This window comes from Nuphar pumila, chromosome 5, assembly GCF_984573655.1.
Source record: "Nuphar pumila chromosome 5, dmNupPumi1.hap1.1, whole genome shotgun sequence".
NCBI classification, from domain to species: Eukaryota; Viridiplantae; Streptophyta; class Magnoliopsida; order Nymphaeales; family Nymphaeaceae; genus Nuphar; species Nuphar pumila.
In genome coordinates, this window is record NC_143253.1 from 1,786,518 (window position 1) to 1,811,406 (window position 24,889).

Below are 24,889 nucleotides of genomic sequence, written 5' to 3' on the forward strand. Positions count from 1 at the left end.
GATCTATATCTCATCTAGAATTCTTATAAATATGATTTGACCCTTAGAGTTAGGAGAATCTGAAAATTACTTATATGAGTGTTGGCCCTACAGAGAACGCCTACTCTAACCTTGCCCTCACTTTAACATTTTCTTGACTTGGGCCTTAAACTGTCATACCTATACAGAGGTGTTGTCAAAGCCTTTGCTACAATTACCATACTTACACGGAGGTGTTGTGGTATCGAAGGGGAGCCTATAAAGAACAAACAGACACTGAAGTCTAAAATGGTGATTTTTATATCAATCTTCGCATTTATTCATTTGCTTTAGTTTTTTATATTCAGTTTGTTGTGTAAGTGCTCATATATGCCTTATTTCTATTGTTTATTTATGTTTACAATAATATGTTTTGAGTTGCAAAGATCAAAAAACCTGCCACAACTTTACCTTCTTGGGGAGAAGGATGGTTGAGGCTTGAAATGAGCACCCCACATCTTTTTGAACATATTTAAAAAAAGGTTTTGCAAAATTCGGGTAAGTCATATTCCTTGTGAAACCTAATATTTTTCTTTTGCAATTAAAATAAATAAATGATGAACGCTATTTACATCTATGACATGAGTATAATTTCTTACTTTTTTTGAAATTCTTGATTTTTTTTATTTTAAATTATTATGAAATTAAGTCTCAAGTTATGAAGAACATTGCAAGAATAATTATGAAATTTAAAATATATAGACTAAATAAGAAAGTAAATTATTTTTATATATTTAGATTATGGATATTGGACTCGGATCTAAATCTTAGCATTCAGGTCTAATATTGATTTGGACCTTAAATTATGTAGTGAATTTAACTCATGATATTTGAATCTAACCCAATTAGGCTGGATATAATCCATAACATTTGGATCTATATATGGATGAATTGGATTGGATATAACTCAAGATTTTTTTTGTCTAATCTCATTGGATTGGACCCATAGGGTAGGACGCTCTGAAAAATGTCATTATTGTTTTGATAAAAAATTTGTCTGATTAGTGGCTCACCTATTAAATCGGAGTCAACCATGACGTTTCTCACTTTAATGGCATCAAAATTGACTATCTATATGTTTAAATTGGTGTTGATTTGAGTGTTTTATTATCAATCAAAGTTTGTGCATAATTGTAGGTCAAAAATCAACATTTTTTTATATTGACTAAATTTTCTTGTTGATCCATGTGTGTAGGATTTAATTTAAGACTACCATGATGATATACGTTTCGAGGGTTATCAAATCGACTATTTAAATATTGAATTTTATTGAGTTTTTTTGTTCTATAGACCTCTTGAAATGTTACCATGTCACTGGAGCTCAAGCCAGGGTAAGAAGACCCCACCTTTTTTCTCTAGCTTAATCAATTTCAAAATTTAATAAGTTGGGTCTCATAATTTATTTAATTATTTTTTTAATAAAAAAATTAATAAATATTAGCATCTTATATTAGAGATGGGTCTCTTGTCTAAGCCCATCTATAAATAAAGGCCCTTATGATAGGGATGTAAATTTTTTCCTTCTTCCTCCAAGCCATTAGGGAAGTCCAGACCTCCATTAGAAACATGCAACTACCTTGGTGAAGGTCTAATACAGCCCGAAATAAGGTATGAGTGGAGAAAAAAATGATAGTTTTGTCGTGGGAAGTGCATTTTCAATAGAGAATCTCTACTTTTTTATGTTCGATTTCAAAATACAATGGCATACCTTCTTTTTTATTCATGACTTAGATCTACATGTAATCTAGGCCTAAAACAAATATAATTATTAAATCTACATGAAAAAGACTTTCGAAAACCCAAAACGAATCTTTGGAAGATCAGTTTTGAGAAAATGATTTGGAAAATACTAGTTGTAAAACCATAAAAAGCAAAAAATATTTGAATAGTTAGATCTGTATTTTAGTGGATTATTTAGCATGTATAATGAATATAGAAGAATGTTTTTGAGTATTTTTTCATAGATTTTAATGCTTAAATTTGTCTCTTGTATAGATCTTAGTTAAAAATATAAAAAAATCATTTTGAAGAAGGTTTTGCCAAAATACTTTAGGGTTTTGATGTTTTATGATAAAAAAAGTTAATTTGATCATATATGGTAGATTAGAACATGTATAACATGATTAAACAACATGTTATTACATAAATAATCTATAATTCTATGTTATTTTTATGTCTCATGTGATTCTTGTATAAATGAAATTATATTTGAGATATTCTATAAAGGTTTTATAATTTTTGGATTATTTTTATTAATGTTTTAGCAATATTAGCATCAATATGATCAAAGATGTATTGTATGATGTTGTAAATATGTTTAGAGCATCCAAAAATTGTGATTGTATGAGTTTCACCATGATTTTTATTCTTCTTTAATAGATCTTATATGAGTTTGGATCTTGTTTATTCTGTCTTCATTTTTTATTCCAATTAGTCTCAGAAAAAAATCAATATCTCTATGAAAATGATGTCAATAAATAAAAATATTGAAATGTTCTATATATTTAGAGCTTGAATTTAAAATCTTGTTTCATCCTTTTTTGTTTCGTTTTGAGGCTAAAACATCTATTGCAAACGAGCATAAATTTTCTTCCATGTCAACAAGACTGTTCCGACCAAAGATTTTGAAAGCTCTAAAATCTTAATCAAAATTGTTCAAAATAAATTATGAAAAATTTGGGTGAAAGGTAACATGAATAAAGAAATTCTGTGAAAAGGAGTTTCTCAAAAGATGTTTCTGTAAATCTTAAGAAATCCTTCAAACTGGAATAAATTTTTGCAGTTGATAGGAACTGTTTAATACTTTTTCTGAACAGGGTTTAGTCTCAATTTTTTTTTAATTTTATAATTTTGTTTTTTAGATCGTGTTCCTAAGAGGATGGGGCAATCTTAGTAAAATGTTGAGTATTAAATTCATTTTTATGATTTTTAGTATGTTTTTTAAAATCGAATTAACAAAGATCTAAATTGCACCGTATGACATGTGTTGATGTCAGATTGAATTTTATTTTATGCAGCATGTTTATTGATGTTTAAATGGGATATTGAGCTAATGTGCATGTTAACTGAATGCATTTATTATTGATTATATTAGGCATGCATATTGATTGCATCATTGTATTGATTTTATGTTAGAGACTAATCGAATGCATGCATTGAGTGCCATGAATATTGTTGCATATGAACTCTGAATGTGGTTGCATACATGTATTGACACTATTAAGAAGCGAGTTAATTAAAAAATCAAAGATAAAATTAATTTTCTTGTAGCTTATTAAGAGAGTAAGCTTGGTACTGATGGTTATGTAAGCACGTAAGGTTTTTTTTGTCCCCCATCCACAGGACTCGTAACTAGAGAAACTACCACGATTTGTTCACAATGTAGTAAGTAAGACTCATAGAAAAAACTGATATATTGGGTTGCAGGAGTTAAAAATTCTCTCTATAAAATTGTATTCTCTATCAAGTGTATGCATAGTTGGGGCATCATGCAGGTTAATATGACACAATTGTTTAAAAATATAAACCTGGGTCGTACCTTTATTTGAGAGAGTTTATGTTGTACCCACAGACAGATATTGACAAGTAAAAACAAAATTATGAATTGCATATAGATAGAACATGACATGCATCATTTAAGCAAAAAAACAATAAGTGAAGATAAGAGGCTATTCATGCATGAAGGACTCACAACACTAGAATGGTAAGTTCATGCATATTGTATATGTTCATGTTTTATATAAATATTCATGCATGTGCATAATTTATTATATTGATGCAAATATTAGCTTAAATGAATGTGCATTAAATTGACTTGCTAACATGATTTTATGTTTATTGCCTGTTAAGATATGTGTTACATGTATATGAGGATGGGTTTAAATGTATTCTGATAACGTGCATTTATTGCAAGTATGTTATTTTCTACCTGGCTTTCATGAGTCTGACCCGTTTTATGGGGTTTCAGGTAGATTATGATGAGCAACTGCAGAGCAGATGCAAAATGCTTAGGCGGCATCGAGAGCCAATCTTTTCTTTTTTCGGTAATAATTTTGAAAAAATAATTACTATTATCAAAATACTCTGATATGTATTTTAAATTATTGAAACTGAATTAAATCTTAATGTTTATATTTTAAATTAGTTATGATAATTAATTATACTGTAACCCGCCCATAATATTTAACCCAATGAAAAAGGTTGTTTCTGCTGTTTAAAAAAAAGTTCTCTGAAAAATAAGGGTTAAAATTTTGGTGCATTACATTCCTTAACCACAAAATTTTTATCAACACTAATCAAATTAAATTATAGACCTGACAAGGGTTTGATAAGGATGTTTGAAAGCAATTTCTTTGTCTTGATGAATCAAACTTCTAGCTCTCCTCTTTTCACCTTTTTTCTGACAAATTGAAAATCAATCTCTATGTGTTTCGTTCGAGCATGAAACACCGTATCTGAAGAAAGATAAGTGGCTCTTATGTTATGACATTAAATAATAAGAATCCTTGGCATCGTGATGTGAAGTTCTTTCAATAAATAAGTTAACTAGGTTATTTCTGAAACCACACCAGCAAGGACCTTATATTCAGCTTTAGTACTCAATTTAGAAACAATGTGTTTCTTAGAAGAATTTCAAGATGTCAAATTGGGTCCAAGAGAAGTGAGATATCCATTTGTGGACCTCCTGGGCATCCAACCTAGTCTGCATCAACATAACTTGGCATCCATCATTCCTTCTCGATTGAGAACATCAAGGATGTACTTCTGAGACAAAATAATTCCATCATCTATAAGGACAGCTTCAACACAAAAAATATTGAAGTGGTCTAGATCCTTGATAGAATACAACTTCCCAAAATTGTCTATTAGGCCTTGAACTTCAACATATAAGTTCATAGTAATAATAATATCATCAACACATATGAGCACAAATACTAAACTCTTTTCAAAAAATTTAACAAACAATTCATTAAAACTCAATTTAACCAGATAGACATTCAACCATTCAAACCAAGCCCATGGGGTTTGTTTCAAGCCATACAAAGCATGATTTAACTTGTAAACATAGTTCAAGAACTGTTTATCTTGAAAACCAGATGGTTGAGCGACATAAACTTATTCTCTTAGAAACCCATGAAAGTAAGCATTATTTACATCTAGTTGATGCAAAGGCCAACCTTGATTAATTGCAATCGAAAGCACAATCCTAATTGTAGTGGGCTTGATGACAAGACTATATGTTTCAAATTGTAATCAATCCTTTCTTGTTGACTATATCCCTTAGACACAAGTCATGCCTTGTAACGAGCAATGGAGCCATCTAAATGCTTCTTTATTTTATAAATTTATTTACAACCCACAATATTCTAATCTGAATTAGGAGGAATCATGGTCATTGTGTGATTGAGAATAAGAGCACTATATATATTCTTCTTTCATGGCTTGCTGTCACTTTCTATTTTGACATGCAGGCTCAAATTCTTGGGCAAGGTCAATATGCAAGGCAAGACTCAAACTATATGATAAGGTATAGAACGTTTTGGGCTTCAAAGTAACATCATGGGATCTGATAGTGCATCCTAACATGTTGTTGGCTATCCACGGAAGGTGTAATGTCAACTATGATAAGGTATAGAACTTGTGACTTGATCATGGTTTGTGAGCCGTTTTGGGAGACAGGACTATGTGGAAGAGATTAAATAGATTAGAAGGAGCTTTCTTTAGGTACTTCTCCATGAGGTGTCACAATCAAATTATCCGCTGGTCCGGGCTGAGATAATACTGGAAGGAATGGGTATGAATCTACGGTTACTACTAGGTTTAGATAACACAGGTTCACTTTTCTTAAGCCACAGGTTCATCAAACAAAACATATCTTGAAATTAATATATACTTTGTTTGTAACACGTTCAAGAGACAAATATCCCTTGTAATTGGTGCCATAACCTACATGCACGTGCCCTCGATTTAGGTAACTTGGAAGGGTTGTAAGGAACTAAATGTGGATAACAAATGCAACCAAAGACCCTCATGTGCAACCTATTGATAAGATAGATTATTGTCCTAACAACATCAACGGAGAACCTCAAACTCATAGATGCATAAGAAAGCATACTGAGACCAATCTCTACAATGTGTCGGTGTTTTCGCGCCACCATCTCATTTTGTTGAGGTGTGTAGGGAAATGACACCCAATGCCTACTGCTATGTTATTGAGAAAGTTAAAAAACTGGCCACTCATGAACTCACCTCCCCCGTCGCTATGAAAAATTTTAATGACATAGCCAAGTGGTTTTTCAACAATATTTTTAAAATTTTCAAAGCACTTCAATGTATCAGATTTCTTGACCAAAGGAAACCACCACCTAAATCATGAAAAATCATCTACCAACAACAAATAATAATAGTAGCCCTCTATGAAAAGCACAAGTGCAGACTCTAACAAATCAACATGAACAACTTCTAAAGAAAATTTAGCAAGAGCATCAGATTTATCAAAAGGTAGTCCATGTGCTTTACCAATAACACAACTAGAGCAAATATTAGCAGAAGCCCTTGAACTAAAAATCAAAGAAAAACTTTCACGCAAATAATTCAAAATAGTTTGATTGAGATGCCCCAATCTGCAATCTCCTTGTCACGACGCTTCACCAAATTAGCCTGAAATTTAAGATTCACGCTTTGATCACCACTTGGCCAACAATATAGACCTCTTTCACCCAGCCCCTTAAAGAGTAAAGATCCCTTTCTTGATATCCTTAACAGAAAAGCCAAAGGGGTGAAACTCAAAGAGAATTATTATTTTGGAAGGTTAATTACATTAACAGTATTGACCACATGAAAATTAGCACCATTACCAACCATGACACCTTCAGAGTCTTGTGCTTACGTCTTATTGATCATGCCATCATCACTATGAGTCATGTGATGTGTAACACCAGTGGGATACCGGTTCATTTCACCCACGTCACTCATGTTTAGGGCTGCCATGAATGCTTTAGGAATATAAACTGATGAGCTGTGTGATTCTTATGCCCACAGAATTGACAAATCACACCTTGATTGCTTTGTCAAGTTGGAGACCTATTCGATTGAGCACTGGCTTCTTGGCCCAGATTCCGCAGGCTTCCGCAACCTCCACCACGACCACCTCTACTAAAGTTTCCACAACCTCTTCCTTATTGGGCAAAGAATGCTATTGTGGTGGACTCGTGACAAATTTTTAGTAAACTGTATGTGTTTCTCTTGATTTAGGGAACATTCTTTAGAGTTGCCATAGTTGTAACAAAACTCTGAGAAAATAGTGCAAGCACTCATCAACAGGTTCATTAGCATCACATAATGAGTCTGCCAAACATTTGATGTGATTCAAGTAGTCAGCCATATATTTGTCGATCTTGCTAACATCTTGGAGCTCTTTTTTCATTTGTATGATTCTCAAATTTAATTGAGAAGTGTGCATGTCACAGAGCAACCCATGCTTCTCTAGTTGATGGGATGAAAATAATTTGGCTAAGAACATCCTCAGTCATAGTGGCCTTCAACCAACTCAAGGCATGATGGTTCGAGCACTTCCAAACAAGAAATTCAGGACTGGTTATAAATGACCCATCCACAAACTTGACGAGGACTTGGTTATAAATGACCAACTCAATTTGAGAACGACATAGCAAGTAGTTATTATGATCAAGCTTGAGAAGGCATTCTACTGAATGTCTGTAGCAAGCATGAGACATGAACAGTAACCAGCACAACCAAATAACTCTTCTTGAAGAGCAAGAAAAAACAGGATCAAAACAGCTTCACACCAATTGCTCTATACCAAAATAAGGCAGCTACCAGGGGGTAAATTCCAAATTGACGACTGCATTCCAACTTTTCCTTAAAAACAAGTGGGTAGGATGAAAAGGTAGGGGAGAAAACAAATAGAAAGGAAAGAACAAAAATGTGGTCAATCAATTCTAAAGCTTCCACCCGAGCATATTGTCAATGTTGGTGTTCTAAATCTGGACGAAGTATGGAACAGTCTAAGATATGTTCATTTGGACTGTAGCCTTGTGCGATCCAGAATCCCAATTAACTTGAAATGATCCAACCAAAACTTACAATTAAGTTCATTAGCTCTTCTTTTTTTTTTAATCTTGTCACACTATCATGTTCACCATTAATGATCAGATATTGTCATCATCATTTTCTCTTCTCTCTCAAACACATAATGTTCATTATCCTATTTATGTGAACATTATTTCATTGTCATCTAAGTGAGTAGTTTTTCCTAGCCACAAATATTATCAATATTTTGAAAATATCATGATTTTATCATGATATTTTCAAAGCCATATATATAGGGTAATACATATGTGCTAAATGAAATATGCTAAATGGGGTTTTTTGGATTTTTTGTTGTTTTTTTCATTGTTTCGACCCCATAAATGTGTTGGGCATGGTTGATTTACTAGAAATTCACACCTGGATCATGCGTTTTCAATGAAAAAATGATATTTGGAGCCTAAAAATTTTATAAAGATTTTAGACAGTTGATTTTTTGAACCTTGTAAAAACCCACCATTGTATCAGAATTGAACGATTCAAGAGTTGATCCCTATAAAATCAAGTACATAGATCACATCTGTACAGTTAGAATTAAAAAATAAAGCAAAAAAAAACTCAATTAGTATGTTTCATTTAGCATGTTTCATCTAGCATAGATGTATTACTCTCTATATATATAGAAAACCCCAATTATTGACCACCGTTAAAAACCAATTTTCCACCCAGGCTTTAGCGGCAGTCAAGACAGCTGCTAAAAGCAATAAAAAAGTGTGTGCAATCAACGCCTCACAAGTATCTGAAAATGTGCAGACAGTTCACCCATTTGAAGATACATGTTACTCTCTCTCTCTCTCTCTCTCTCTCTCTATATATATATATATATATATATATATATAGAGAGAGAGAGAGAGAGAGAGAGAGGATGGTCCACCTACCTGTCCACTTCAAAATTCACATATAGATGTGTTTTTTTGTCAAATCTGACCATATGGATGCGATTTTCATGGTAGAAATCTTACAAATAGACTCTTGGAAAAAACCATTTTGATGTGCAGGTATGATTTTGAAAGGTAAAAAATTCAAAAAATTTAGAACCATTGATTTTTAGATCCTTAGAATATCCTACTTACACATTAAAAAAGTTTGGTACAAGAGACTATCTATAGGTTTTCAAATCTCATGAGTGTCACACCTTGCGCAAGCCAAAGCGTGGTAACTCTCTTGGGGCAAGGGGTAAGCTCATGGAGTTTTACATTGCCAGGACAGTGACCATAAGTACGACAGGCAGAGCCAACTTGGCTAGGTCTTTATTCTTGGGAGAGGTTTCTCTATGTAAATATAAAAAAACTATGGAGATCATATTCATACATAAAGATTTGCCAAAAAATACATATACATACGAATTTTGAAGTGGAAGACAGGTGGGTGGACCATTCCCTTTCTTATATTTAACACCCCAGATTTTGAAAACAAAAATTTCAAGATTTTTTTTTAAATGCACAACAAAAATATAGTTTGCATAGAACTTTGGGTGGGTTACAAGTCCAATACATAACACTTCTCACATTTGTATTGTTGTTATAAAAACTATTTAATCCAAGTAAAAATAACCAAATCATATTGAAAAATTAGCCAAACCATTTATTCAATCACAACTTGAGAAATTTAAATAAAAATGTTCAAAACATAATAAATAAAGTTTTTAATTCTAATTTCAGAACCCCAAAATATGTAGTCGATAGCACCCTGTAACTCTTCTGCGAGTGCACCCACTCATTTTGCATCACCTACGAGTGGTGAGGGTCAGAAACAAGAGTTTCTGGTAGGAATACCATAAACATCACATTTAAACTTAGAATTAACACACATGCTCATACACGGGCATTCTCAAACAGTTATAGATGCATACCACCAACAATATTACTCAAATGAATTACATAAAATTTCAAGTAAACACATACAAAAGCAACTCATAAAACACTAGGCACATGCTTGCAAGTTCACTCAGTGAGTCATGATCTCATTCATGATACAGAACAATAACTTTCATGCATATGTGGATAATAATTTCAAAAACATTAACTTGATGCATGAGTGACTTCGTTCAGTTCAATTAACTTTTCTTAATGATAAGATGCATGTCATGCTTATTTCCAAAACAACTTTAGTTCTTCTTTTACAATTCTTGTGGGTACGAGCACATGTATGTATCTTGGATTCGAGGCAAAGACCCAAGGGTATATTCACAACATTGTCTTATTAACCTAGCCTTGCTCGACGAAATTGGTGTTGGGGTGTTTTGTGATCTTTTAACGAAAGAGATTCCCAACCCACAACCTGATATATCATACTTTGTCAGCTGACTACGAAGACTGCATTTAGCGTTTTTCAAGAGGTGTTTAGTCTATGGCCCCTTTTGAATTTTTTTGGGTGTGTTGGACCAGAGCCTCTGAGGACTGATTGTTAACATGTATAAGAGTCTTAGAAAAGAAAAATGGGTTGCAAAACTTGTCGGTATGATTTTTGACAAATGTTACAAAGTATTTCATAATTCTGCCCCTATCACTTTTTAAAATGGATGCTATATGTAATGTTTCTTTTTACATACATTAAGTGTTAAATACTTTGAGTTTCTCAATATTAATGTATGTTGCATTATGAATATTTTGATGAGTTATGCATGTTGAATGGATGTACAACAATTGGGCACATGCATACCATGGTAAGATGGCACTTTGTTTATTTTATTGAACTTATGATATGGATGAATGATGTAGCCAATGATGACTTTGATATTATGAAACTATGATGTGAGTTTAGAAAAAAAATGTTATGGTTCTACTGCGCTCACTTTTTACTCTTCCCTCTAGGAAGTAATACCTACAAACCTGGACTCGAGAGGCCCCAGATCAGGGTGTTACAAATGCTCTAAGTGATCGACCATAGTTGCCACCATTTCAACAGATGTCTTTAGGCAGCTAGATGAACATAAGACTTTATTTCATATTTTTATTTTATTGAACTTATGATATGGATGAATGTAGTGAGTGAGGGCTTTGAGTTTATGAAACTATGATGTGAGTTTAGAAATAAAAAAATTGTCATGGTTCATATGTGCTTACTTTTGTACTCTTTCTTCTAAGAAGTAATACCTACGAACCCGGAACGAGGTGTTACAATTCTTCTCTCTCTTCTTTTATAGTTTTACCTTAGGAGGTTAGTCAAATTAGTTGGGCAACTGGTGAGCAAAAGCTGGTGCACTACTGCTCATTAGCAAATGAAATGTTGGCATTGGCCAGAAAGTAGATTTTTGGTATGATTCATTGCTTGGCCATTATTCTCTTGTTGCCCTATTGAAACATTCCATCCTATCAACATTACAAAGAGCTTCATTTTTCTAGGGTGTCTGATATGCTTCATAATGCTATGCACTATACATGTGTACTTTCAGATACTCTCCCACAGTTGCCTAGTTTCATTATGCTTAGTATTAGGGGTGGCAATCGGGTCGGGTTGGCGGGTCAACATACCGCAACACGAACCCGACCCATTTATTAAACGGGTAACCCGACACAACACGGTTAACCCATTTAATAAATGGGTCGGGTCGGGTAAACGGGTTGGCGGTTTAGCAGGCGGGTTGGCGGGTCAGGTTCGGATTCGGATTCACTATTGTTGCCTGAATGGAACGTACTGAAGAAAAAAAAATGCACATTATTTTATACGAAATCAAATTACCAACACCAGGTCAAATATTGTGGGGGCATAGTGCAATCGTGACCGTTGGTTGTCCAAGAATCCAGATAGATAATCAGTATCAGTCGATAATCGAAGAACAACGCTACGTCACGTCAGTAATGTGGAATGAGATTGACATCGTCTGGATAGCAAACCAATGATCTAGATGCGATCCAGACCGTCAATCCCCCTTCTTTTAAGAATGAAGGTTGATTTGGCATGCCAATCAGAGTGCTTATGTCTCCTTTTTTAGACCCGCAGTTATTATTCAATCGTACCACTCGGCTTTTAAACCTACAACATCCCACCACAGGGAGATGTACACTGACAACTCTTTTTTTATTGCAATCGACGCTACTGCTACTGCTACTCACTACTTGAGCAAGACAAAGGTAGTAGTAGGTACAGACCATCAGATTTGGAAATTGAATCGTCTAGATGCAAAGTTGTCCCAATTTTTAATGGATTGGTTTACAGAAATGAAATACTTAAACTGGTAAATGGGTTGGCGGGTCGGGTTCAGGTAAACAGGTTGACCCACCCGCTTAACCCGTTTATTAAATGGGTCAGCCGGGTTGGCATACCCCTAACACAAACCCAACCCGTTTAATAAACGGGTTAGGTGGGTCGACCCGTTTACGCCACGAACCTGTTTAAGCCAAACCTGAACCCGGCTAAGAAGCGGGTTGGCGGGTCGTATCAGATTTTGCCACCCCTACTTAGTATCAATGGCCAGGGAAGAGATATTAATGTCCAAGATTCACTTGTTTGGGAATTTGCTTGGAATGCAGTTCGAGAACCTGGTGACCCTTTACCTGTTAACAGCTTAATCTTGACTAAAAAGCATTCTCCCATAGCTGCACAATCTCTTAGATATTGGGCTGTTGCTAATAAGATCTTTGGCATTTCACTAGCTAGCATTTGTGTTCTAAGTTGGAATCACGAGGAAATTTCTTCTCATGTTTTTATAGCTTGTAAGGTAGCTAAGACCATAATGGGCATAATTGAACAGTTATCTGGTCTACATTTTGGCCCTGTTTTGAAACTAGTAGTTGGCATGGGAAGTGGCATTTCAGCTACCACCTCCTAGAGATGGTAGCTGTCAAACCCATGCTTTAGCGCAAATACAATGCCACCTCCCATCCCAGCTACCAGTTTCGAAACAGCCACTAGGTGGTAGTTTGACCAACTTTTTGCCAAATGCATTAAACTTTTATCCCAGTTTCTAGATTCCAAACATGCCCTTAACTCTTTCACTAGACGTCTATTCTGCCTTACAACATATTGGGGCCAAGGTAAGAGCAGTGAGTGCACGTCTCCTTGTGTTTGGGACGTTGCAGGTTCAAAATCCCAATGATATGGTTGTATAACTGGTAGGGGTCTGCTTGCCTATCTAAAAAAAATAAAAGAAACATGAACAATTAAACCATTAAAAGAAGAAAGAAACAAAAGGTGAAGATTTGAAAGTGATTGCCTTCTCAAGAAGACTTGAAAGTCAATATCGCTCCACACATTGTACTGTTCAGAGAAAACTTTAGAGGCTAAAAGAAACCCACTAAGACCCACCTACCCGCATGCTTTCAGAGACTGGTTCAAATCTTCCAACTCTATAAATAGACTCTCCTTGGATTACTCATAAGACATTAGTTGGCTTTTCTTCCTTGAAATTTTTACAAGGCTCTTACGTACACCATATTTGGCCAAGTAATCCATAATGGCTCCCTTTGCTTTCTCCCACTCTTCACCATTTGCAGTTGCTCCTGTACCGTTGGCAATTAAATCAAGCTTCTCCAGCATGGTTGGCTCCAAACTGCAGATGCCCATTCGGTACCTAACCTGTCATGGCTCCAACAAGAGATCCGAGGCATTGGTCTCTTGCTCACTTTATGATAGCCAATGTAGCAACCTAAGCGGTGATGAGATTGATTATTCTCCTCTCAATTCTCTAAGATCACAAAGTTTTAATGTGCCCGGTAGAATCGAGGAATTAAAGGAGAAAGTAAGGCGAAAGGTCGATGATATGCACGATCATTTGGTGGTTATGAATGCGATGGATGCTCTCCAACGGTTGGGGATAGATTACCACTTTGCTGAAAAGATTGAATCCAAGTTGAGTTCCATATATAACAACTTTGGCAATGGCTTTGATGTTGAAAAGAACGGTGCAAGCAATGCCTCACATGACTTGTATACTGTAGCACTCCAATTTAGACTCTTAAGACAGCAGGGTTACTATGTTTCTCCAGGTGAGTTCTAGGATCTCGCACAACTAATCAGGTGATTTGACAAAACACAAATTTCTGTGTTTTGAAATCATCTCCGTCCATCACTTCAATCACCACCATCCATTGTAAAATGATGACATAAGCATTTTCTTGAACAATAAATGGTGGTGATTGAAGTGATGGACAGTGGTGATTTCAAACACAGAAAATTTGTGTTTTGTCAAATCACCCGGCATCTGGTCCTTGTTTTCTATTATCAAACTAGAAAAAAGAAAAAAGTGATAGATTCTTGTTTTTTTAGGCATCCATATTGTACAGTACAAATTTAACTCGAGATTGGACCCCGATTCCGATCCCGACCCGAGATGTGTGGTGCTGTCATTTAACAACCTAATCATTTCCATCTTCATGATACGTACAGATGTATTCAATAAGTTCAAGGACAGGGAAGGGAGATTTGATCCTAGATTGATTAAAGATACAAGGGGTTTGTGGAGCTTGTATGAAGCTTCAACCTTTGCATTACCAGGAGAGGATATACTTGATGAAGCCAAAGCTTTTGCGGCAACACATCTTGAGGCATCAATTCCACTTCTCAACCCCTTTGATGCAAGGCAAGTAGAGCAGGCAATGAAGCATCCCCTGCATAAGACCACGCCTAGAATTGTGGCAAGGGACTACATTGAGAATTTCAATGATGGTCGTGAAAAGGATCAAGATCTTATAGAACTGGCAAAGTTAGACTTCAACTACGTGCAATCAGTACACCAAAGAGAGCTTCAAGAATTCTCAAAGTAAGAGGAAGGATTTATTAGTTTTTCATTTTTCTCTCTTCTGCATTCTTTCTCTTATTTATTTGGAGAGATCTTTGACCTGTCGGCATCCTAATTTCTTGCATCTCTTAGGTGGTGGGAAGAGCTAGGGATAACTGAAGAACTGGGAGGAGTGGTAAGAAATCAACCTTTGGTATGGTTTATGTGGTCTGCTTTGGTGGTGCCAGAACCGCAGTTCTCCAAGTGCAGGATGGGCCTCACAAAAATCACAGCGCTGATCTATTCTCTCGATGATATATTTGATGTTTATGGAACACTAGATGATTTAATTCTTTTTACTGAAGCTATCAATAGGTAAGACATTAGTTTCCTTTCTTTTATTTTATATATATATATAAGGTAATATATTTATGCTAAATGAAATATGCTAAATGAGTTTTATTATATTTTATTAGCATTTTATAAATCAAAATTACAATGTTGTACTCGGGTCAAAATGAGAAACAGAATCATATGTAGTGGCTGATTCATATGATTCCAAATCATATTTGATTTGAAATCACGTGGCTCAGCAACTTGGTTGTATCTCATGTGATTTGAAGTCAAATGATTGATTTAGAATCACACGAGATTTATTTAGTTTCTTCTTTGCATGATATTTCAAATCACATGTTTGATTATTTGTGCAAATTCTAGATCACATTTGAATGCAACCAAACGTAATAATAATTAATGAGGTTTTGCATAGAAGCTTTCTTTTCTTAGAGTCTGTGTGTAACTATGAAATTTTAACGGATACTCAGGTGGGACCCATCACTCGTGGAACAGCTCCCGAGGTGCATGAAGTTAATCTTTGAGGCCGTGCACGATTTGACAAATGAAATTGCTTTGCTCACTCTCAAAGAGAGTGGATGTGACGTTCTGGAGCATTCAAAAGAAATGGTACGGTCAATGATGACTTCTTCTTATCTAAGTATATGGATTAATATAATAAGATTTTGAAAACCGTCTCATCGTCCTATTCTCACTGTCTATGCCTTCCACACTGTTTTTTTGAAGGCAAGCTGGTCTAGACAGACTCCACAAGTTACACAAGGTACCATTGGGTTTTGAACTTGCAACTTGCCGATGTGAACCAACAGCTCCTACCAAACTATGGTGATGTGCACCAACAGCTCCTATCAAACTAGTGGAGCCATAGCTTTGTTTTTCTTAAAAGCTATGTGCCATACTTATGTTGCTTTCCGGACGATGTAAACCTACGGGGCACCCCTTGCCCCCAAAGAGTTGCCCTATGCAAGAGGCTGACACATATGAGAATGGAATCTTAACCACACGTTAGCAGCTAAGCCCCCCTCTCACTATGCCAAACCCCTTGGAGCAGAGATTTAACAAATGGTTCCCCCACCTAGAAAACCAAGTCTACAAATCCCAATCTTTCCAACCTGATACACTCACAGGCCTTTTTCATGCACAAACTATTTATTCATCTCTGCACTTTCTTTTGTTCACATCATATTCATGCATTTTATTATCCATGTGGCTGTTGGTACCATAAAGAATTAAAATTCCATTTTCCTACAGTTCTCTTGTATATCTTTTTATGAATGTGGATAAGATTAGAGTTGCCTCACTGATGCCATTCATCCATGTGATGATCGACATTCAAAATATATACCTTGGTTGGACTCGGATTCAGATCTGTTACGCACTCTCCATTTATGCAAATCTTGGTAATAAAAAAGAAAAGAAAAGAAAAGAGGCCAATAAGGAATTCAAGTCGGACACGTAAGATCAGACTTGTTTTTTAGGGAATGGTACAAATATTATTTGGGATATATCAATAAATACAGTTAGAGTGCTGAAATATCACAAACCCCTGAACCCCCATGTAAGGTCAGACTATTATACAGAGATGTATATGCTTTATGAAATTTCATTGCTGCTGTGCTGACTTGAGTTGCAATTAAGATCCCCAAATTTTCAATGTAAAAAAAAAATAAAAAATACTGTCTTATGTGATATGGCTCGGATCTGGCTTGTGTAATTCTTGTAGGACACAAGTATGATTTTTCTTATGGAAGGTCTGGTTGGGCCTGGATTTGGACTCAGTACCAATCCAAGTGTGGAACGATATGTGTCAAATGAAGGTCCAATCAGTTGACACTCTTCTATACAATAATTCAAGTGATAGTAAAAGATCTTGTTGGAACTTATCAAGAGTTTGAAGGCAAAGAGTATGCCTTGCCATTTTATTTGTTCTATACTAAAATCTGTTTTTCAATACAATTGTTCAAACTTGCACAACTCCCCGAGAAGAAAGTTGTCTAATGAAATATTCAAACTTTGAATTCCAGTGGGCGTCTCTTTTCAAAGCAGTGTTGGAAGAGGCAAGGTGGGGCCATTTTAAACATGTGCCCAAGACAAAGGAGTACCTTAGAATAGCAACACTCAGTGCTGGGTTTCATGTGTCTTTAATGAATGGATACTGTTTAATGGGACACAAAATCACAGTGGAGATGTTAAACATCATCAGAAATTATCCAAGCCACATTATGCTTCCAGCAGCCCTCTTTCGACTCTGGGACGATCTTGGAACCTCCAAGGTGAGACAAGACTTACTCCATCTTTTTCAAATAAAAATCTAGTGATAGGATCGTGTGCTTTCAAGGCGGCCTGTCCAATCACTAACAGCCATCCCACCCCCTCTGTCGGCGTTCTATGTTTGGGACAGCTGTCAGTGATTGGGCTGAGGTACTCAACCTAATATTTGCTTTCACCTTTCTCTTTTATACTTAGAGAAGGTATATCATATCTCTCTCTCTCTAACTTTAGGCTTCTTATATTTCAAGGGTGAAAGAGAACGGGGATATGATGCTTCATACATAGAATGCTACATGAAGGAGCATGGTGCTTCAGAAGAGTGTGCACGGAAGGAGGCTTTGGAATTGATTGACAACACATGGAGGAAGCTCAATCAGGAAAGCCTGCGACGTGATGTGTTCCCCAGTGCCTTCATCAAGCTGGCTCTTAATGCTGGGCGAATTTGTGAAATCATGTATCAGAATGATAAGGACCATCGTCTAATGATCATTGAAGAGCACTTAAGAAAGCAGCTCATGGAAAGCATTCCCTTTTGACAACATATATGCAGCAGTTTATACTTGGTTCACAAATAAGCTTTTTTTTTGGATAAACAAGCTGGGGTTAATCTGATCTCTACTAGAACAAGAGTAATGCTTACATTTAATGCAGAAAGAAACCATTAAGGAGGTTCATCTTTCCACGTACGAGACCCATCGAGAAGTCCTTTCCTGCAAGATTACAAGATACATCGCTCCTGCTCATGGACATATATAAGCATGATAAATGTATAATAAAAACCTTTCTTTTTCTATTTTTCTTTGTTGCTTTTGTTGGAAGCTATTTTTGTAATGTTTATCTCTTTTTCACTGTTTAATGGATTTAAGTTTACATATATAGCAACCAATCCACTTCAAAATTAGAGTGAGTTTGATCCTAACTCAGAACGGATGCTAGCTATGTGCTTAACATATGCAAGTTGAAGGTTGTTTTCTGAGAGTTGGACCGAAGGAAAAAGAGACTGAGCTTGATTGATGAAGCGAGTTTTGCTGTCAAGAATCATGTGCCAAACCCGGGACGCTTGAAGAACAAGTTTTGAATGTGTTTCAAATTTTATATATTTATGTATTTTTCTTTTTAGGTTTAGTTTCAATGGCTCGTTAAAACCCTTTTTAAAGCCATTGGCTGGTGTATGCGGGTTTCGAGGTTAATTTTTAAAATTTATTTTTTATTCTGTATTCAGCCTCAATTGTATCCTCCTAGGCAGATTTAGATCCATGCCAAGCTGGATCCCCACCGGGCGGCTTTGGGTCCAGCTGCCCATTTTTTGGAACCCTCTAGTCGTTGGGGTCTTGAGATGTGGCTTTAAGTTTCAGTTTCAGTTTCTTTTCCCTCCCTTGTCTTAAATGCATGCAGATAGGTAAGATATTTTAATAAATAGCTAGTTTTTTAAATAACTAGAGTTTGCCCTGAAAGGCATAGTAGACGTTAGAATAGGCTTCACAACTTTACTCTTTTTTTCTATTTTAATGCTTGCATTAGTCAAAGAATAGTGTGTGTTTTGAATGAAAAAAAAAAAAATTTTTGAAAGTCTGGGTGTTCTTACGAGAGACGTCTTGAAAAAGAGAGTAGGTGAGATAATGAATGGCGGGATGAACCTGGCCGGATCGACGTCGCCACAGAATGATATTTGTTAGCGTGCAATTTTTCCGGCCTAAGCTGGAGCAAACGTGTTGCTGAATGCCAAGCTGGTGAGCCAATCCATTAGTAGGGTGTTGCTGCACCTATTGGCTGAAAATCGTTGACGAATGACTTCTCTGGAATGCATTTATTGGGTGCTCTAACGTTGTACGCCATGGGCTCCCATCGTTCTCATTATTGATCTAGTGCAGTGTAATTGCACAAAAAGGTGACGTCCCATCTCCATTCATGACATATGTCTAGTTCAGATGCCAACCCCACAAGATCTAAACTTGTATGTTTTTTTGGCCAAACATAAACCCCACAAGATCTGAACTTCTGCTACTTGAATCTCGGATATGTGTCAAACAAAGGCATACAAATGCCATTGCACGAATATGATATGGAAGCTGAACCTGCTACTACTATTGTTATTACTCTACCACTTGCATACTCATGGATCTGGTTCTCGCGGGAAAAATCAATACTGAAAATTTTCATGATATTTGAAAAACCTAGTTTTTCTCAAAAAAAAACTTTGGAAATATCAATATATGAAAAGTATAAAATAATAAATACAAACAATATGAAAATGCTTCAAAAGGCATCTTTATTGCATAAAAAACAGGTTAATAGAAAATAATTTTAAATATAAGTGATAGTTTAATAAATATCGCATATGTTAAAAATATCAAGTCTTTTATATACATAGGACTTTAAAAATATCATGATAAAATCATGAAATGTCAGAAGGTGGAGAAGGAGGAAGAATTTAGGAAGCTGAAACAAGGAGACATGATTGTAACCCAGTATACGACCAGATTTAACTCTCTTTCTTGTTTCACCAAGTTTATAGTGGCGAACGAGAAAGAAAAGTGCAAATGCTTTGAGAAGAGCTTCAGACCAGAAATCCTGAGGTTAGTAGGGTCACTGCAAATAAAGAAATTGGCTTGTGAACTATGCTTCAAAGTATGAATTTTGAGAATTGAAGACGAAGGAGAAGCCCCCAAAAAAGGAAAAGCCCAGAACTGAAAAGAAGACCAAACACAACGGCAGCGATGCGATTGTGTCTTCTTGAAGAAAGTTTCAGTATAAATAAAAGTTTCAGTGAGAGTACAAGAGACACTACGGAGGTCAGACCAGTGGTCATCCCCAGATTAAGTAAGTCAAAAATTCGGGAGGCCAATAAGCTAAGAGGCAGAAAACTCAGAAGTTGACCCACTCAGACAGTTCGTGTAGGACTTGTGGTCTTCAGAGGCACAAAGACAAGTGTAACTTAAGGAATGTCAAGTGCTTCAACTGCTAGCAGATGAGCTACTATGCCAACGACTGCCCACAGCCTGACCGAAGAAACAATGCAACCCCGAAGCAGAAACCAGTAGTACCAGGTCGCACATACGCAACATCTCTTCAAGAAGCCCTTGCCAGCCCTGAGGTGGTTAAAGGTGCACTCTCTATTTCTAGTATTCTAGCATATGTTTTATTTGATTTTTGAGTTATACATAGTTTTATCAGCTCAACCTTTGAGAAACGGTTACCAGTTGCACCTTCATGGTTGACTGTTCTTACTTGATAGAAACACCCATAAGCTAAGCAAGGTAATTATGGTCAATAGGCATGAGTCCTACCAAGAAGCAACCAATAGATTCTCGCCACATCATCCATAGGCAAATTTAGATCTTTGGGGTCTGAACTCAATAGGACCAAGATTCATACCTGGCAAAAAATCTATAAATAGGGACTACATATGCCTAGTTTAGCATCTAGCAACTAAGCACCTAAACTTTGTCACACTTACCGCCCAACCTAGCATTTAAATCCCCAGCACCCAAACTGCCTATGAGAGCCTAGCTTGTTGTGCCAATCAAGCCTAGTATAAATCTAGATCATTTATCTTATTGAGTCTCTCAGAGCCTACACCTAGTTGGAGTGCTAACAGAGTCTCTACATGCTCATCAACATCATTAAGAAAGGGCTACCTAAGTTCGAGGTGAGATTTGGTTCTCTTGCACTTTTTAATGCATATATTTAATTTATTTATCATTAAAAGTATAAATTTTTCTAACGTATAACATAATTGTTCTTATTTCATGTTTTCGAGCCTTGATGGTGGTTTACACCATCAATTTAGCTCATTTTTTTTAGGATCCGCATACGGAGTTTTAGTCGCTTGAAGCTAAAACCCAACCATTGAAGACTCTGAAGTTCTTGAAGTGGTTGATCCCTACTCATAGGTGGAGGAAAGGTGCTCTACTTAAAGAGCGGACCACACATTTTTTTTGTCTTCTCAATTTTGGATATGGATTTTGAATCCAAATCCTTTTCAGACTCGCTTTGTTTTTAAAATTTGAGGATCCATAAAATGACAGTCATGGTATGATCGCTTGTCTAAACATCAAAATCAGAGATCTCTTGTATTTTAGTATTACAAGATCAATTTTTACACTTTTTTTAGTATTTTTGGATATTGGATTCACCCCGGATTGAAAATGCATTTCTGCTTTACTTTTTTGGTATGACCCTACCTTGTTGGCAGAGTCATATTTCTCTCTACCCATGAGTCATATCAACGTGTTCTAGGAGTCATTAGAAAATAGACTTTCGTGGTGGCTACGTTCCTCATTTTTTGTGTGAGTTTTCTGCCTCTAAGGCCTAGGAAAATATATAAAAATTGATAAAATAATGATTTTTTTACTATTTTCTGTTGACCCACTCCGGGTTTTCAAATCATATCTTAGTATTCTAATCTTGAAAATCAATGTTTTCATTGAAAGTTGAGATCCTGATATAAAACTTCTATGTTTTGAGTTTGAACCGAAAATCCCTCTAAGGTCATAATTTCTGGCTTGCAAAACAAAGACTAATTTTTGGTCTGCAGTAGGTTGTCTCCAGACAGTTTATCTTCCACAAGCTACATCTCTCTAACCATACATCATATCAGGGTGATTTTAGTGTTGACGAAAATCTGACTTCCTGTTATTTTTTGGTTCTTTTTACTATTCTTTTTGGTTTCTAGTGTTGGTGACTAAAAACTAGACTAGATCAGTCAGAATAAGAACTTGGGTATCTTTTTTTTCTCCTATCATAAGTGCATTGTCAGGGCAATATCTCAACAAACACCCGCTTATTGTTTTATTGCGAGTTAGGTGTCGTTGGAAATCTCTTTAGTTTGCGAAAATATTATTTTTTAGTGTATTTTCTGCTTTCTTAAGTAAAAACCCAACTTATATTTTTTGCTTGCTTTTTAGTTAGAAAAGGCTGCATTTGACCTTGCAAATACGAAGTTCATCTTCCATGAGGAAATAAGGGCAAAGTAGTTTTTGCCACACTCAATAAGCTTGCTTCTAACAAATGTGATTTCTTTACTATACAAATGGCTGCCCATCTCCCTGTCTGTTGCACGCTCCACCACTCTTTCATTTTGTCTATAGCTCCTTCGACCCAAAACCACCAGAATTTCATCCTAATCCCCTTGAATCTGTTAGGCCAGCCCTCATCCCATTGAATACAACTATAAGCATGGTCTGAGACCGTGCGAGGCTCCCTGTAAGCTAAAAGGTCATGCGTGTTTGGAACAAAATGAGTTGAAGTGAGAAACCTAACAAGCTTTCTCAAAGATGTGAATTGACCACCACTCACTAGCTGCACTTCCAAGAGGCTCCATTTATCCACTAATGCATGAAATTTATGCATGCTACGCGAGATGTAGGAAACTTGATTAGCATATTCAAGGGATTGTAAGGCCTTGAAGTGGCCTCCAATGCACCAATGCAAATTCCTACAACGAATGAAGTTCACGCCAAAAATGTTTCTTTAAATCGGTGGTCACCAGGTCATATACTGCAGTTATTGCACGTCACCTTGTGTTGGGATGTTGCAAGTTTGAATCCCAATGGTGTGGTTGTATAACTAGTTAGGGATCTGCCTAACCCCACCTTTCTCTATTGAAAAAAAAATAAAAATAAATATCTTTAAGCTTATTTTCATAAACGCAAAAAATATCAAACCGATGCTCCCAAATGTAATTGGAAAGAAAGTATTGCTTATCAAGGGAACCCAAAACTTTAATATTCCAAATACCAATTTTCATGACTGCAAAAGTTAATGAAACACCTCACCACCAGATATGTTCAAATCGGGTTGATTGGAAGAATTGGCATATACAATTAGGAGATAAAAAAACAACAGTTGGTAGAGAGTCTCCTAAGTTTTGCCTATCTTTTAACTCTTCAATACTTCTAGATTATCTGTTTCATTCATTAGAACCTAGATTATTTTCAATTCAGCCTCCTAGTTATTTAATTGATCGACTGGAAAAAGAAAGAAGGAGAAAAAAAGGATAGCATACCTATGGTGTCATCGGTGGCGGTTCTAGTAAGCCTCCCCCTTGCCACTCTTTGTCGGTGTTTTTTTTCCTCCCCTTGCCACTCTTTCTCATTGTTTTTTTTTCCTCCCCCTTGCCACTCTTTCTCACCATTTTTTTTTACTCCTCTCGCTTTGTGTATTGATGAGGTGGAGGGCTCTTTATTGGGCCCTCATGGTGGGTGAGAATAAACCTCACCCCATCCGTCGATCGTGGGGGGAGAGGTTTATCCTCACCCCCCCGTCCTTTTAGAAAAGTGATTCCCGCAAATGGGGGAACTATCTTCCCTTGATTTTTTTTTTATCTTCCCTACCCGACGCTTTTGTCGGGTGGTTTTATAATTTTAGCTTCCTTAAAAGAAGATTTGTCATGAATCTTACATGAAAATAATTATAAAAATTACACACAGATGTCTGTTTTGTGTTCCCATGTGATCTCATTTTTATTGTGATGACCTCATCTAACCAATACCAGCGATATATCTTTGTTTCACAGCTTCTGCACCTTTGCATCTAAGATTTCTATGGGTTTCTCACTGATGCTTAGGTTATTCTGGATTTTTAATACTGACTCAAATGCATCCAATATGTGGGAGGGATCAGGCACATACTTCCGCAAAATAAAGACGTGAAATATGTTTTGAATTTTGGACAATAAAGGTGGCAAAGCCAATCAATACGATGTCTGAACAACTCTCACGAATATCTCAAAAGGTCCAAAATATCTTGAACTCAGTTTTTTCTCTGACCAAAGCACATTACTCCCTTAAAGGAAGATATCTTTAAAAATACATAATCACCTTACATAAATTTTAACTCGCAATGTTTTTGTCTCGCATAACTTTTCTGTCGACTTTACGCTGCCAGAAGACACTCTTCAATGAATCTGACTTGGTCTATCATACACTGCACAAATTCAAACCCTAACAACCTTCTTTCTCTAACTTTATCCTAACACAAGGTTGTTCGGCACCGTCAATCATAAAGTGCCTCAAATAAAGTCATACCTATGATGGACTGAAAGTTATTATTATAGGCAAACTCCATCAGAGGTAGTATGTCATTCCATGAGTCACTATACTCTAAAGTACATGCTCGCAACATGTCTTTCAGAATCTAAATGGTTTGTTCTGACTGTCTGTATGTCTGACGGTGAAATATTGTACTCATTTTTAACTGTGTTCCCATTGTCTCTTGAAAACTCTACTAGAATCATGATGTAAACATAGAGTCTCTATCTAAAACAATCAAATCAGGTATTTCATGAAGTCTGACTATCACTCTGATAAAGAGTTGGGTTAACTGGTTACAAGTGTGAGTCATCTTACAAGCTAAGAAGTGAGCTGACTTAGTTAGCCTATCTACAATCATTCATATTGAATCAATCTCATTCCTAGTTTTTGAAAGTCTTGAGACAAAGTCTATAGTAACATCCACCCATTTCCACTAAGGAATAAG

General features: G+C 36.0%; 1 protein-coding gene across 1 annotated transcript; it reads left to right on the top strand.

Moving 5' to 3' along the window:
• Positions 1–13,522: 13,522 nt before the first annotated feature.
• Positions 13,523–18,292, top strand: LOC149836432 ((3S,6E)-nerolidol synthase 1-like). The gene is made up of 6 exons (XM_090006932.1): positions 13,523–14,054; positions 14,455–14,827; positions 14,939–15,160; positions 15,610–15,748; positions 17,164–17,412; positions 17,659–18,292. Exons 1-6 carry the CDS (start codon positions 13,523–13,525, stop codon positions 17,944–17,946), a joined length of 1,803 nt encoding a protein of 600 aa, XP_089863058.1. The 3' UTR covers positions 17,947–18,292.
• The last annotated feature ends 6,597 nt before the right edge of the window (positions 18,293–24,889 follow it).

Excerpts from the sequence above, each read along its gene's own strand:
- LOC149836432 (XM_090006932.1), top strand. The coding sequence starts at position 13,523 with ATGGCTCCCTTTGCTTTCTCCCACTCTTCACCATTTGCAGTTGCTCCT. Across the intron at positions 15,161-15,609 it reads TTTACTGAAGCTATCAATAG|GTGGGACCCATCACTCGTGG; the intron begins GTAAGACATTAG and ends ACGGATACTCAG. Across the intron at positions 17,413-17,658 it reads ACGATCTTGGAACCTCCAAG|GGTGAAAGAGAACGGGGATA; the intron begins GTGAGACAAGAC and ends TTATATTTCAAG.